General features: G+C 66.6%; 1 protein-coding gene across 6 annotated transcripts in view; it reads left to right on the top strand.

The window, feature by feature from the left end:
* RAP1GAP (RAP1 GTPase activating protein) overlaps nt 1-14,524 on the top strand; it is a 121,747-nt gene continuing 107,223 nt past the window's right edge. For 4 of the 6 annotated variants that reach the window (XM_075018104.1, XM_075018105.1, XM_075018102.1 and 1 more), the window contains exon 1: nt 12,183-12,268. In XM_075018104.1, coding sequence (XP_074874205.1) covers nt 12,225-12,268 — 44 coding nt within the window. In that variant the 5' untranslated portion in view covers nt 12,183-12,224. Of the gene's footprint in view, nt 72-12,182; nt 12,269-14,524 lie in introns of those variants that run through there. The other 2 variants (XM_075018106.1, XM_075018107.1) reach the window with 2 other exon arrangements.

The following is a 14,524-nucleotide window of genomic DNA, read 5'->3' as shown; positions in this document are numbered from 1 at the left end:
GAGCCCCCGCCGGCTGCTCGCGAGGACGGAGCCCGGGTTCCCCGCTCGGCTCCAGCCAGCCCCGGCTTCGGGTAAGTCGCGTCCCCCGCTGCCTCAGTTTCCCGCCGGGGCTGGGGCGCTGCGCGGCTCTTCTCTCGGCTGGCGCGGGGGGACCCGGGCTGGGGGGCCCCAGACCCTGCCCCGCTGCCGGGAGCCGCCTCCCCCTGGGGCTGCCGCCCCGCTCTCTAGCTGGGAAGGGCCGGGCCGGGGGCTCCTCGCTGCGGCCCCCGCATCTCCTGCGCCCGCTTGTGCCCTGGGGCTGGCTGGGCCCCCAGGCCGGCCGCGGCTGTCGGTGTCTGCCCGGCCGCCCGGCCCTGGCGCAGGGGAGGGGGCCCATGGCTGAGGCCGGGGGCAGGCAGGGTGGGGGCTCCAGCCGGGGTGCAGTGTGGCCCGGGGCCTGTGGCCCTCGGAGCGCTGGGCCCAGCGAGCGAGCTGCCCGGTCCCGCAGCCCGCGGCAGGATGGTGGCCAGGCCCTACAGGCTTGGCCGGGGTCGGCCAGAGCTGCCTTCTCCCTGGGCCAAGCCAGGCCAAGGCCTGGAGAAATCTGAGCTGCTGGGGGGCAGCACAGGGCCCCCCCGCCCCAGGCCTGGGCTGAGCATGGCTGACCCGGTGGACCAGGCCTTTCCCTGGGGTCCTGCAGGGCTGCAGTGGGCGCGGCTGGCCCCCTCTGGCAGCAGGCCGGGGCGCTGGGGCTCTGGGAAGTGCCTGTGCGTGGGGGTGTCCAGCCCTGTTGCCACCTTGGCGTGGGCGCTTTACTCTGCCATGGGCCTGGTGATGGCTGGGCCGCGCTGGCGGCTGGTGCCTGCAGGGGAAGGAGGGAGGCAGATGCCCAGGGGTGAGGGTACAGCTGCTCTCTCCCAGCCGGGGAACCTGCCCCCAGGATCTCGAGCCCTTTGCCAGGTGGGCTGGTGCTTTCAGTCCCTGGCAGGGGGCGACGTGCCCCTGGGCATTGGGATTGAGCCCAGTCCGTGGCACATCCCAGCTCCAGCAGAGCTCAGCCTGGTGGTTCTGTTCCCGGCTCAGGCCGGACGATACCTCTGCTGGGGGATGGGGGCTGCTGGGGCCCGGAAGGCTCTTTGCCATGCGCTGCTCTGCACAGACCCCTAGGCTGAAGGTTTCCCAGTTCCTGGCTGTCCCTTCCCCACCGGGAGGCACCCGCCCCTGGCTGAGACCTGCTGCTCCAGGTGCTTTCTGGGGGCTGGTGGCAAGGGTGGGATTGGGCAGCATAAGGGAGGGTGAGGCTCTGGGGGTAGGTCAGTCCAAGTCCCACCCTTGGGCCAGGGTTGGTCATCAGTGCCTGGCCAGCATTGGCCGTTGCATGGGGTTGGGAGTGGGAGGCTCTGGCAGAGTTGGGGCTGCAGGACTGGAAGAGCCGGGGCTGTGGGCCAGGCCTGGGAGGGGGGGCGCTGGCCGAGCCGGGGCTGTGGGCCAGGCCTGGGAGGGGGGGCGCTGGCTGAGCAGGGGCTGTGGGCCAGGCCTGGGAGGTGGGGCGCTGGCCGAGCCGGGGCTGTGGGCCAGGCCTGGGAGGGGGGGCGCTGGCCGAGCAGGGGCTGTGGGTCAGGTCTGGGAGGGGGGGCGCTGGCCGAGCAGGGGCTGTGGGTCAGGCCTGGGAGGGGGGGCGCTGGCCAAGCAGGGGCTGGGGGTCAGGCCTGGGAGGGGGGGGCGCTGGCCGAGCAGGGGCTGTGGGTCAGGCCTGGGGGGGCGCTGGCTGAGGATGTTGCAGGTGCTGCTGATCGTGCGGTGGGTCCAAGCCAGCTGCCCCCCCCGTGCCATTGCTGTGCTGTGGGAGTGCACGTGGGGGCCCTGCAGCTGTTGCTCAGTGACGTTTTCCCGGCCTTGCTCCGTCTCATGTGCTGGCTCAGTCAGCCGTGGGGACTCGTGCGCTCTGCACGCTCCTTTGTGCAGTGAGCCCACGCCTGCGCACCACGCCCAGCACGCGTGCTGTCCGCCCACGCTCGCTGGGAACACGCCATGCTGTGTGTGCGGAGCCGGGCCTGCCAGGTGACACGAGCACGTGCGTCCCACCCCGGCGGTGCTCTGCCATGGCCCCCGCAGCCCTGTTCCTCGAGCTGCTGCTGCCCCTTCTGCCCCGGGTGTGGGCGGCGCCCCGTGCCGGGCAGGGCAGGGCAGCCGCCGCAGCATGCAGGCTCGCTCCCCTGTGGGCGCTCTCAGCCTGGGCCTCGCTTGCTGGCTCATGTTGCATCAATTGCTGCAGTGGCACTTGCCCCGCTTCCAGCCTTGGGGGGCCTTCACCCCTCTGGGCCCCTCTGTCCGAGCAGGGACCCTGCCGGTGCCTGTGTGGTGCGAACTGGCTGTGTGCAGAGCTGTTGGGGCCCTGCCCTGGCTGCCTGGGGCAGCCCCCAGGGCTGGCTCATCCCCCCACCCCCAGTTCTCTAGTGCTGCTGCCATAGGTCGCCGGGTGGGCCCCTATGTGCGGCCGCCCTGGGTAGTTGGCTGTGGACGGGAGGGGCCACAAGCACGCGGGGGAGGCCGGCGTGCAGACCTAGAGATTTGCACAGGTGTGTGCGTGCGGTTGTACAAGGCGCTGCACGGCTGCTGGGCAGCAGGGCTCTGCCACTCACCTCTGGGTCAGACCTTGTCTGCGCAGGCTCAGGCTCCAGGGGCTGGGCTGGCTGCTGGCAAGGTCAGGAAGGAACAATCTTCCCGCTCTCCAGCCCATTCTGGGAGGGCTGGCGCTGGGCTGCTGGGGGAGGTGCTGGGGCTCGGGGCTGGTGCCGCATGCTGCAGTCTCTCTCTTCAGGGCTTAGCTGCGTTTTCAGACACCCGGGGCCTAAGAGCTCAGCATGGGAGCCTGCGGGAGGGACCCCGGGGCAGACTGCAGGACCTTGGGGGAGTTGGGCTTTTCTGTGCAGTGTGTGGGTCAGTCGCCAGCAGTAGTGGGGGGGGCATCTCCCTGGTGCTGGCCGATGCCCCCAGTTCCTCCTGGTCTCTGCCTGGGGGGAGCTGTGAGGCTGCTGGGCCAGGCGCTCGATGAGAGGAGCCGGTTGTGCTGGTCTGTGGTGGCCAAGGCCAGCGGCTCCCACCTGTAGCCACTGAAGGGAAAGCTGCAGCTGCCTCATGGTGCTGCCAGGGCACAGGGGCCGGGTGGGGTGTGGGAGGTGGGGGTCGGCCTGGTGCTGCAGGTGGGGGAATTCTGCTGACTCCTGGCCCAGGCAGGGGTGTGGTGGGGTGAGGGGCTGGGGCCAGCGCCTGGGGCAGGGTGTGGAAGGGCCTGGGCTTGCAGGCAGCTGGGAGGCCTGGGGTACGGTGCGGGTGTGAATGAGGCTGGCGTGGCTGGCGGCCAGGGTGGGAGGGGCAGGTGAGATGCTGGATGTGCACATGGGCGGGGGAAGCGTGCATGCCCGGGTGGTGCCAGGGGGCCTTGGAGCTGGGTCAGAGGCTTTGCGCAGGACTCTCAGTTTTGGGCTTTGTTCCAAGCCCCAGCTCCAGGAGTCAGGGCCTGAGGTGAGAATCTCCCACAATTCCTGGTGCTGAGGAAGACAGAAAGCAACATGTGTGGGGCGGGGCGCTGAGATGGGGAGCCAGGGGGGTAGCTCAGAGTTGGGGAGCTGGAGCCAGGGGACAGGGAGCTGGAGTGGGGTGCCGAGGCGGGGGACGGGGAGCTGAAGGGGGGGGACAGGGAGCCGGAGGGGGGTGCCGAGCCGGGGGCAGGAGAAATTTCCCACCTCCTGGTTTGAAGCCTGCTCCTGACTCCACGGTAAGTGGGTCATGTGTTGGGGGTGTGGTGCTGGGGGGTGTGTTTGCAGGTTGTACGTAGTGTTCCTGGAAGCTATTGTCTCCCCAGTAATTCCAAGTGCACCGGGGAGTGGTGGGGCTGGGAGGGGCCATTCCATGTCCGAGTGTGGGGTGGGGTGAGGGGGAGCTGGAGTGGGTAGGGCCAGTGCTGGGCTGTGGCAGGAGGGCGCCTCACTTTGGGGTGGGGTTACGGCGGACGACCCTTTTGCGGCCGTGGGGGCAAGGGGCCTGGTGACACTGGCGGCCTCTTGTCTGGAAGGAGGCATGTGAAATTCTCTGCTGAGCTGGCCCAGCTATGGGGGGGCGGGATGCCCTAGAGTGCCCGGCTGGGGCTCCAGTGATGTCGGCCCAGCGGGTGGGGTTGCCCTGGTGCTGGGGGTGTGGGTGCCCTGGCGCTGGGGGGGGGGCACTGGCCCAGCGGGTGGGGGTGTCCTGGCCCGTGGGGGTGCCCTGGCGCTGGGGGGGGGCACTGGCCCAGCGGGTGGGGGTGCCCTGGCCCAAGGGGGTCGCCGGCCCAGCGGGTGGGGGTGCCCCGGCAGTGCTGGCGGCACAGCAGTGTTACTCGACACTGACTCCCTCCGGGGCAGGCCCGGTTGCGCAGTGCCCCGAGCCTGGCATGGCTGCCCCTGCCCCCCGGGTGGCTCCGGGTGACTCACTCCCCCCTGGGGGCTGCTGTGCTGTGGGGCTGCCCACGCTGCTCCTGCTGCCGCGGGCCCGGGCCCAGCCCAGAGCCGGCTCCAGGGGCTGCCCGGGAGGGGGCGCCGGCGGCAGGGACGGTGTGGGGCAGGGGGAAGGGGGAGACGAGGGCAGCGGGGCAGAGCCTGGCTGGGGCTGGGGGGGCTCCAGGGTGCCGGGGGGGTTGTGCACCGCTCAGCTTCGCAGGCAGGTCCAGCCCCGCATGCGGCCCCCCCCCCCACTGCAGGCTCCGGCCGCCTGCGCGCAGGGCAGGTCCCAGCCGTACGCCACGTGTGCGGCTTCTGCGCTGTGTGCGGCCGAGCGCCCGGCGGTGCTGTCCAGGGTGCTGGCAGGGCCCTTGCTGCTCCGCCTCGCCTGTCGCTGGCGGGCTGCGCTGCAGAGGGCGTCCCCAGCCGCTCTCCGCCGCCCTGGCCCGGGCCCTGCAGGCCCCTGCGGTGGGCACCACTGCCTTGGGCTGAGCCGGGGCCCGTCTGCCTCTGGCCTGGCCTGGCCCGGCCCGGCCCGGCCCAGCCCAGCAGCGCTGCTGAGACGTGGCGCCTGCTGGGGGCACTGGGGAGGTGGCCTATCCACGCAGAGTGGAGGGGGGGGGGCTGTGGGCTTCTCCCCCCCCCGGATCTGGTGTGAGCTCCCCCGCGTGCGCGCTGCGTGGGGTGGGGGCCTGTGACACGACAGCCCCTCCCCCTGCTGAAGGAACAGCCCTGCCTGTGGGCTTGTGCTCCTTTGCCTGTCAATGTGCACGTGAGCGAGTGCCAGGCGCTCTGGCAAGCGTGTAGGTGGAATGTTCAAGCACGTGTGTGAGTGTGCGCACAAGCGTGCACCTGCCTGGGTGTGCCACGCTGCCACAGAGATGCTGGTGGGTTTGCAGCCGTGCAGCCTCGTGGCCCTCCCCAGCGCCACAGGCTGTGTCCCCAGTCCCGGGGTGACTTAGCTGGGGCCCTTGTCTGCTAAGTGCCCCAGCTGCTGGCTGCCTTTGCTGGGTGGTGCTGAGCCCCAGGGAAGGGCGGGGACCAAGTGCTGGTCATGCAGCTGAGACTGTGCTGCAGGGCAGCCTGGCTCTGCTTGCAGAGGCTTTGGTGGGAAGAGCCGGGGGGTCTGAATGCACTCGTGCCCCACCCCGGCCCTGGGGTGCAGAGCCACAGCTGGGGTGTTCCTGTCCCTGGCTTGCTGCTGAGCAGTGCTCCCCGGAGCTGCACCTTGTCCTGCCAGCCTCCCAGGGCCCAGTGCTGGCACAGCAGGATGCAGGGTGTGCAGGGAAACACGAGGGGGCTGGCACAGCGGCACCGGCTCCCCACATGTGAGGTACCAAGGGGAGTTCTTGCCTGGCATGGTGGGAGCCTGGGTGATAGAGCCTGAGACGCTGGGCCCGTGGCAGGAGGGCGGGGCCTGGCTGAGCACGGCTCTCAGCTACTCCTGTGTGTCTGGGGGGTGTGTCTCAAGTGTTAATGGGGATTCCCAGCCATGGAGGTGCAGCCACCTCTGGGGTGCAGTTTAACAGCCTGCAGCAACACTGTGACTTCTCCTCTCACAGCAGCTGCCAGGGTGGATTCAGGAAGGCAGCTGGAGAGATTCCCAGAGCTGGGGTATGGGCAGGAAGCTGCGGGTGGCCCTGCGCTCATGGGCCTGCTCAGCCTGTGAGGTTGGCCATGGGCACAGCCAGGCTGCGGGGTGAACCCCCCGGGGGTCTGGCTGCACTGGGATGGAGGAGGAGCTCAGAGCAGGCAGCGCAGGAGTCGGGTTTGGTTACTGGCTGTGTTGCATGGGCTGTGGTGTATGCTGAGTGGGGAGCCCACTGGGAGGCCAGTGCAAGGTGTGTGCACGTGGGTGTGGGTTGTGCAGGGCCGTGCAGTGGGGGGTTGGGCTGGAGGGGTGCAGTGCGGGGGCTGTGCAGTGTGGGGGCTGTGCTCTGGGGTGGCCGCCCAGCTGATGAGCAGAGGCCCCAGCCAGCAGCGCTGCGGCACACATGAGAAAATGTGTTCTGCCCACTGCCGGCCACAGGAGGGTTGTGCAGTGCCTGGTGTGTGCTGGGGGAGGGGTCCTCCGAGACAGGCTTCTCAGGGTGCAGAGTGGGGGCTGTGCAGGGGGCTGGCTATAGGGAGTGAGATGGAATGTGTGCAGGGTATGTTGTGTGCTATGGGCTGCCCAGGGCTGCCCAGTGTGGGCGGAGGGGTTCTGGTGGGGTGTAGTGGGGGGGGGGCTGTGCAGGCGGGGGGCTGTGCAGGGGTGTAGTGGGGGGGGCTGTGCAGGCGGGGGGCTGTGCAGGGGTGTAGTGGGGGGCTGCACAGCATTGCACAGTGTGGGTGGGGGTTCTGCAGGGCAATCGTGGGGGGCATGCAGGGACACAGCATGTGCTTGTAGCTGGCCTGTGGGGGAGGGTAGAGTGGGGGATTATGCAGGGTGTACAGTGTGTGTTGGGTTGTGCAGAGATTGTGGTGTGCGCAGTGTGTGGGGAGGTTCTGCTGGGCCTGTTCTAGCTTGTACAGGGTGTACAGTGCTAGGGGTATAGTGTGGGGGTGTAGGCAGCATAGTGTGTCTGTGGATCAGGGTTGTGGAGGTTGTAGTGTGTGTGTGTGTGTGTGTGTGTGTGTGTGTGTGTCCAGGATTGTGGAATGTGAGGGAGTGTTGTGTGTGGAGCACAGCTGTGTGCCCTCTGTAGGGAGCACCGTGCTCATGTGGAGGGCGTACAGTGGGTACAGCAGGCAGGGCATGTAGTGTGCGTGTGTGCAGTCTAGTGCAGCAGGTGTACGGGGTGTGCAGGGATGTGCAGAGGATACCGTGTGTGTCTGTGGGGTTGTATGGGGCACTGTGTGTGCGCACCTGTGCAGGGTGGTGCAAGGAGCAGAGTGAGTCTGAAGGGTTGTGCAAGGAGTATGTGCATGTGTCCAACATGCAGGGTTGTGCAAGGGGTATAGTGTGTGTGAGTATATACAGTTGTGTGGGGCACAGTGTGTGTGTCAGTGTGTAGAGGAGTTGTGCAAGGGGCACTCTGTGTGTGAGGCTGTAATGGAGTTCAGGGGTCCCCAAGCTCTGCACCCCACCCGCAGGCAGGAGTGACTCGCACTCAGCAGAACAGTGGGTTTATGAGCCGATAGGACACAGCATCGTACAGAGGGGTCAGTGCAGCCGGCAGAGACAGCCAGTCCAATCTATGCTGGGGAGAGCAGGCCCCGAGGGTCCCCGGAGCCGGGGCCTTGCCCCCTCCTTTGTCTCTCTCTCTCCCAGCCCAGACTCACTGCTTCCAACTCCCAGTTCCAGTTCAAACCCCTCAGGCTCCACCTCCTTTGTCTGCAGCCCAGAGGTGTCACCTGGTCACCAGGTTACCCCCAGCAGGAGCCCCACACCTGCTGTGAGCCACACACACACACGGGTATCCCCCACTCCATCACATCTCTCCCCCTTCCAGACCGAACTGAGTGGGGTCACTCTGCCAGTGACCTGGGGAAGTTCGGGGCCCTCCCCTCGTGATTGGGCATCGGCTGTACCCTCGGTCCTCCCCTGGATGTGGACCACCTTCATGTCGTAATCCTGCTGGGGGAGGCTCCATGTCAAGAGCTTGGCATTGGCCCCTTTCATGGGATGCAGCCGGGCAAGTCCCGTTGGTTCCCTCTGGTTGGTTGGTCTCCCTGCTTCGGCCTCCGGTCCATCAGCCACATTCTCAAGTCGGGCAGGCAGAGCCCATACAGCTGCTCCAGCAAATGTTTGGAATTCAGTAACAGTCCAGTAAATGAAGGCACAAATGCTTTCCACCCTTGGCATTTAGCCAGACCACCAAAATGGTTGTGTGCCTCAGTTTCCCCTTCCATACCACACAATAGGTTGCAAGGCTGGTTACAGGGAACAACGGTGACATTTCAGAATTATAGATGCCTTCAACATTCAATTTATGCTTATACTTCAATGTCCATACGTTACGTGGTTCTTTCCAAACATTCAGTACATGGCACAATTCTACAGGCTTTGGTAGCATCACCCCTTGGTTACAGCAGTCAGTGAGAGTAACAAGAACAAAGCCATTGCAATTGTACATTTATTTACATTGCTCTTTGGCATACCGCAACCATGGCTGAACCTCCTGGAGATTCTGGCATTTTAGGTTGCCAGTTGTAATCTTCCCCCTTGCCCTGTGGGGTGGGAATCTGATCTCTCTGGGTGTGCCCTCCCTTGAGCCACAACCGGTTCCTTCTGGGCTTCAGCTGCTCTCAGCTCCTGCTCTGGGATCTTAGCACCATTTTGAGCCACCCTACGCTCGAGCAAAGAACTAGCTTCCCCAGAAGTAGAAGCACCTTCCTCGCACCGAGGAGCAGCGTCCTTATCAGGGATGCCACTGCCCATCCCAGAGCCATTCCCTCTGCTCCAGCCCCCATGGCTGGGTTCAGAGTCACACCTGGAATGCTCTTTCCTGGTGGTTCCCTCTCCAGCCACCCCAGGCTGGGGGAGTCTTCCTCAGACAATGGACGAGTGTGCTCGTTGGCACCTTTTCCAAGTGCAGGCTCTGCTCTCTCCCCAGGCTGCTGCTGCTGTTCAACAGGACAGACAATCGGAGACCCTTTCTCCTCTGTCCCAGCCCCACTGGCTGGTCTCAGACACACGCCCAGAAGGTGAAGCAGCTTCTCTCACAGACAACTTGTCATTCCCAGTGGACAAGCTGCTTTCCTGCACAGACACACAGGCACCTTCCTCGGCCCAGGCCTGGAAAACTCTTCACAGGCCTGTCCTGGCCACTCATAGGCGATGGGTTGGAATCGCTCCTTCCCTCCTTGAGCTGTGGCAGGCCACTCGGTTCAGAGCTCCATGCAGTCCAGGGTTCCCTGCCCCCATCTGGGCTCACCCTGCAGGAGTTTCCTTAGCCCTCAGTTCTGCCATTGCACGTTCATGCTGCCGGTTGTTCCCATCCTTTAACCTCAAGTCAGGTTCCAGGCGCTGCCGCTTCCCAGCGGAGATGCTGAACGGGATTGCAGACGCACAGGCCGATGCCGCTGCACCCCACAATTCCCGGAAGAATCCCTTCAGTGTGCCAGGCTCCTTGTGGGTCACTCATTCCCGGAGTTGGGCCACAGGCCCCTTTGCTTTCTGGGACCGGCTCCAACAGACTCCCAGGACTAACCCCGATCTGCACCTGGCCTGCGTGGCTGACTACAAGCCAGCCCCACTCTTGAGGACCACGCCCACACTCTCTTGGGATCAGCCACAGGCCCTCAGCCTTGGGGAACTGCCCCTCACTGCCCGTCAGCTCACCTGGGTCTTGCTGGCCCTCTTCTTCCTCCTGCACGCCAGTCACGTAGTGCCAAATGCTCCACCTCCAGGGTGCTGTACATCCCACTGCTGCCACCAGTGTCATGGGGTTCATGGGTCCCCAAGCTCTGTACCCGGTCTGCAGGCAGGAATGACTCACTGGGCAGGAGAACAGCGGGTTTATTAGCCAACAGGACACAGTGTCGTACAGAGGAGTCAGTGCAGCAATCAGAGACAGCCAGTCCAATCTGTGTTGGGGAGGGGAGGCCCCAAAAGGACCCCCAGCTGGGGCCTTGCACCCTCCTTTGTCTCTCTCTCTCCCAGCCCAGACTCACTGCTTCCAACTCCCAGTTCCAATTCAAACCTCTCAGGCTCCACCTGCCCCTTTGTCTGCAGCCCAGAGGTGTCACCTGGTCGCCAGGTTACTCCCAGCAGGAGCCCCACAGCCTCTGTGAGCCGCCACACCCCCCCACATCACTGTGTCAGTGTGTAGGGTTGTGGTGGGGGGCACAGTGTGTCAGTGTGCAGGGAACACTGTGTGTGTGTGTATGCGTATGAGCTGTGCAGGGCCAGTGTGGTGTTGTGCAGAGAACACAATGTGTGGGTGAGTGTGTCTGTGTAGGGTTGTGTGGGGGGTACAGTGTGTGTGTGTGTCTGTGTGGGGGCACTGTGTGTGTCAGTGTGTAGGGTTGTGCAAGGGGCTACAGTTTGTGTGTGTAGGGTTGTGCAAGGGTGCAGTCTGTCAGTAGGGAGGGTTATGTGTGGGGTACGGTGCGCGTGTGTTTGTGTAGGGCTGTGCAGCGGTACAGTGTGTAGGTGTGTTGTTCAGGGCACACAGTGTCTATAGGGTTGTGCAGGGGGAGCAGTGTGTGTGTCAGTGCGTAGGGCTGTGCAGGGGGAGCAGTGTGTGTGTCAGTGTGTAGGGTTGTGCAGGGGGAGCCGTGTGTGTCAGTGCGTAGGGTTGTGCAGGGGGAGCCGTGTGTGTCAGTGCGTAGGGTTGTGCGGGATACGTTGTGTGGGTGTGTCTGTACCCCCACACAGCTCTACACACTGACGCACACAGTGCCCCTGCCCTCTCACCTACGCCCTGCACACCCCTACACTGGCATGCGCACACAGCCCGTGCCCCCACACAGCCCTACACCCTGACACTCTGTGCCCCTGCCCAGCCCTAGGTACTGAGTGTGTCAGTGTGTAAGGCGGTGGGGGATATAGTTTGTGTCGGGTTGTGCGGGGACGCAGTGTGTGTAGGGAGGGTTGGATAAGGGGGTCTGGGTGGGCTGTGGGGTTGGTACTTAGCAGCCATGTGGCCTGATACGCCCCCACCCCCGGCCCTGAGGGTCTCCTATCCCTGCCAGCCTTGCGGGCGCTGCTGGGGACACACAAGGAGGGCCGCAGCGTCCTGCCCCCTCCCGCCCCAACGCTGCAGGGGCACGAGCCACTGACAGTCGATCCAAATACCCCCAGCACCCCCCCCGTAGTGCGTGGGCCCCCGTGGGGGCCCCCCCGTAGTGCATACGCCCCCGCAGCACACCCAGCCACCCTGTTCTGAGCACATTCCCTGAAGCACCCCCGTCCCCGGTTCCTTGCACATACACCCCACCCCACAGCACAGCCAGCCCCCTGCGCTGTGCACACCCCTTACAGCACAGCCAGCCCCCCATCTGTGCACACCCCCACAGCACAGCCAGTCTCCACTGCACCCCCCATACTGTGCACCCCTTGCAGCTGGCCCATCCCCCTGGTTTTACCCACACCTCCACAGCACACGCAATCCCCCCGTTGAGTGTGCACCCTGCAGCACTCCTAGGCCTCTTGTTCTGTGCACACCCCCCGCTGCTCTCCCAACCCCCCATTCCACACCGTGCGTACGTGGTGCAGCACACCTAGCTCCCCCTTCCCTGCAGCACCCCCGCTCTGTGCACCCCCAGCCCCCCACACTGAGCACCCCTTACAGGAGCCCCAGCCCCGCTCCTGTGTACCTCTGGTAAATGCCCCCAGGTTCTCCAGTTCTATGCACCCCCAAAACACGCCCTCCCCTGCCCCGGTCCGTGGCTGAGCCGCACCGGTTTGGGGCGCTGCCGTGGCTTCCCCATGGCAGCGCCGGGATGGGGAGCAGCTGTAGCCTTGCGGAGAGGCTCCCGGGTGCTAACCCCCCAGTGGCGGTGGGGCTGGGGGGGGTCTCCCTGGGCCGGAGGAGCTGCAGCGGGGACGTGGCTGGCGCCACCCCTACGCTAATGGGCTCCCTGGTGCCAGAGGAGCTGCAGAGCTAATGGCTCCCTGAGCAGCCCTCAGCAGCACGCGGAGTTGCCTGGTGACGCTGGACCCCGTTGGCAGAGCCAGGGCCTGTCCTGTTTGTGCTGGCTGGGGCTGGGCAGCTGGGCCTGGGGGCAGGGCGGGGAGGGAGCCTAGCCAGGCCGGCTCGGGACGCTGCAGCTGCAGAGCCAGCGACCGGACAGGCTGTCGCCAGCGTCCCCAGCTCCAGCAGCTGGCCTGGAACTGCCATGTCTGCCCGGAAACGGAGCTTCACCTTCGGCGCCTACGGAGGGTACGTGCCCCTGGGCAGCGCCGCTCCCCTGGGAGCCTGCCAGGCGGTGGGGGGGTCCCTGGGCCCCGCAAGGCGGAGAGAACAGAGCCAGGCAGACCGGCCGGGTGTTGGGAGACTTAGTCATGCAGCACTGCAGGGGCCCCTCGTCTCCCCCAGCCCCGCTCCCCCGGTGCCCCTCCGTCCCCCACAGCCTCTCCTGTCCCAGCCCCGCTCCCCCGGTGCCCCTCCGACCCCCACAGCCCCGCCTGTCCCAGCCCCGCTCCCCCGGTGCCCCTCCGACCCCCACAGCCTCTCCTGTCCCAGCCCCGCTCCCCCGGTGCCCCTCCGACCCCCACAGCCTCTCCTGTCCCAGCCCCGCTCCCCCGGTGCCCCTCCGTCCCCCTGCAGCCCCGCCTGTCCCAGCCTGGCTCCCCCGGTGCCCCTCCGACCCCCACAGCCTCTCCTGTCCCAGCCCCGCTCACCCGGTGCCCCTCTGTCCCCCACAGCCTCTCCTGTCCCAGCCCCGCTCCCCCGGTGCCCCTCCGACCCCCACAGCCTCTCCTGTCCCAGCCTGGCTCCCCCGGTGCCCCTCCGACCCCCACAGCCTCTCCTGTCCCAGCCCCGGTGCCCCTCCGTCCCCCTGCAGCCCCGCCTGTCCCAGCCCCGCTCCCCCGGTGCCCCTCCGACCCCCACAGCCTCTCCTGTCCCAGCCCCGCTCCCCCGGTGCCCCTCCGCCCCCCACAGCCTCTCCTGTCCCAGCCCCGCTCCCCCGGTGCCCCTCCGTCCCCCACAGCCTCTCCTGTCCCAGCCCCGCTCCCCCGGTGCCCCTCCGACCCCCACAGCCTCTCCTGTCCCAGCCCCGCTCCCCCGGTGCCCCTCCGTCCCCTCGCAGCCTCTCCTGTCCCAGCCCCGCTCCCCCGGTGCCCCTCCGCCCCCCTGCAGCCCCTCCTGTTCCAGTGCTGGGTCCCCTCCCACAGCCCCACTGCAGAGTCCTGAGTTTTGCTTGTTGGGCTGGGGCCAGGCCCGCCCCACTCCTTGCCCTGCAGGACCTGCTCATCCAGCTCGACTGCCCTGTGCTGCCGGTCCCAGCCGTACCTGCCTGGCTCACACCAGTGCAGGGGGCGCTGACTTTTGCTTGGGCCCTGCAGGTTCCTGATGGTCTGGGGCTCTCAGCAGGGGCCAAGGGCTGGATGTGGGCCCAGTGCCAGCCTTGGAGGGGCCCGTGCAGCCAATCTGGTCCAGCCGCAGGCTCTGACCCACAGCCCAGCAGGGAGCACGTGCTGGGGGCCAGTGAGTGCATGGTGGGGCCAGAGCTTGGGGAGAAGCCGGGGTTCCTGCCTGGCTGCTCCTTCCTGGCAAGGCCCATGCCCTGGTGCAGGGAGCCTCCGCTTTGCAGCAGGACTCCTGGGTCCTCTTCCCGCCTGGCTACTGGCTCCCACTTGCTCCAGGGGAGACCTTCCCTGGCCCCGGTTCCCGCTCAGCAGACTGGAGACAGTGCGACAGACTTGCCTTCCCCGAGGGGCGCCCGGGGCTGGTGTGCTCTGGGGGAGCTCACACCGGCAAGTGAGCGTGAGCACCAAGCCCCTAGTCTGACAGCTGGAGCCGGGAGCCCAGGCCCCCATCTAACTGCTGGCCCCACCCACTGCTCCACTTGCTCCTGCTGCCAGCTGGGGGGTGAAGTGCTGGAGCTGTGGCTGAGCTGAGGTCTGGGGTGGCTGCAGGCTCCCAGGGCTGTGGAAGTGCTAGTGCTGGGGGTTGTGCCCCCTCTCAGGGTGGGGCTCTGAACAAACAGCCCAGCAAACCTGCGCCAGCTGCAGCCTGGGGAGATGCCGCCCCAGGTACAGGCGGGTGTCAGCCCAGGGCAGGAGCCGCCGCCCAGACACGAGAGGCTCCCTGGCGGCTGCACCTTTCTGCCATACCTGGAGATGCTGCAGGCGCTGGTGGGGGCTTTGCCTGGGGATGCCCCGGTGTGGGGGGAGGGATGTGGGGGGGGCTGCGCTTTGCCTGGGGACACCACAGTGTGTGGGGAGGGACATGGGGGGGCTGGGCTTTGCCTGGGGACGCCACAGTGTGTGGGGAGGGACATGGGGGGGCTGGGCTTTGCCTGGGGACGCTCCGGTGTGTGGGGAGGGACGTGGGGGAGCTGCGCTTTGCCTGGGGATGCTCCGGTGTGTGGAGAGGGACATGGGGGGGCTGGGCTTTGCCTGGGGATGCCACAGTGTGTGGGGAGGGACGTGGGGGGGCTGGGCTTTGCCTGGGGACGCCCCTGGTGTGGTG

Source organism: Carettochelys insculpta, chromosome 23, assembly GCF_033958435.1.
Source record: "Carettochelys insculpta isolate YL-2023 chromosome 23, ASM3395843v1, whole genome shotgun sequence".
Classification (NCBI taxonomy): domain Eukaryota; kingdom Metazoa; phylum Chordata; order Testudines; family Carettochelyidae; genus Carettochelys; species Carettochelys insculpta.
The sequence above is the reverse complement of the archived record's forward strand: the minus strand, read 5'-3'. Positions and strand labels throughout refer to the sequence as shown.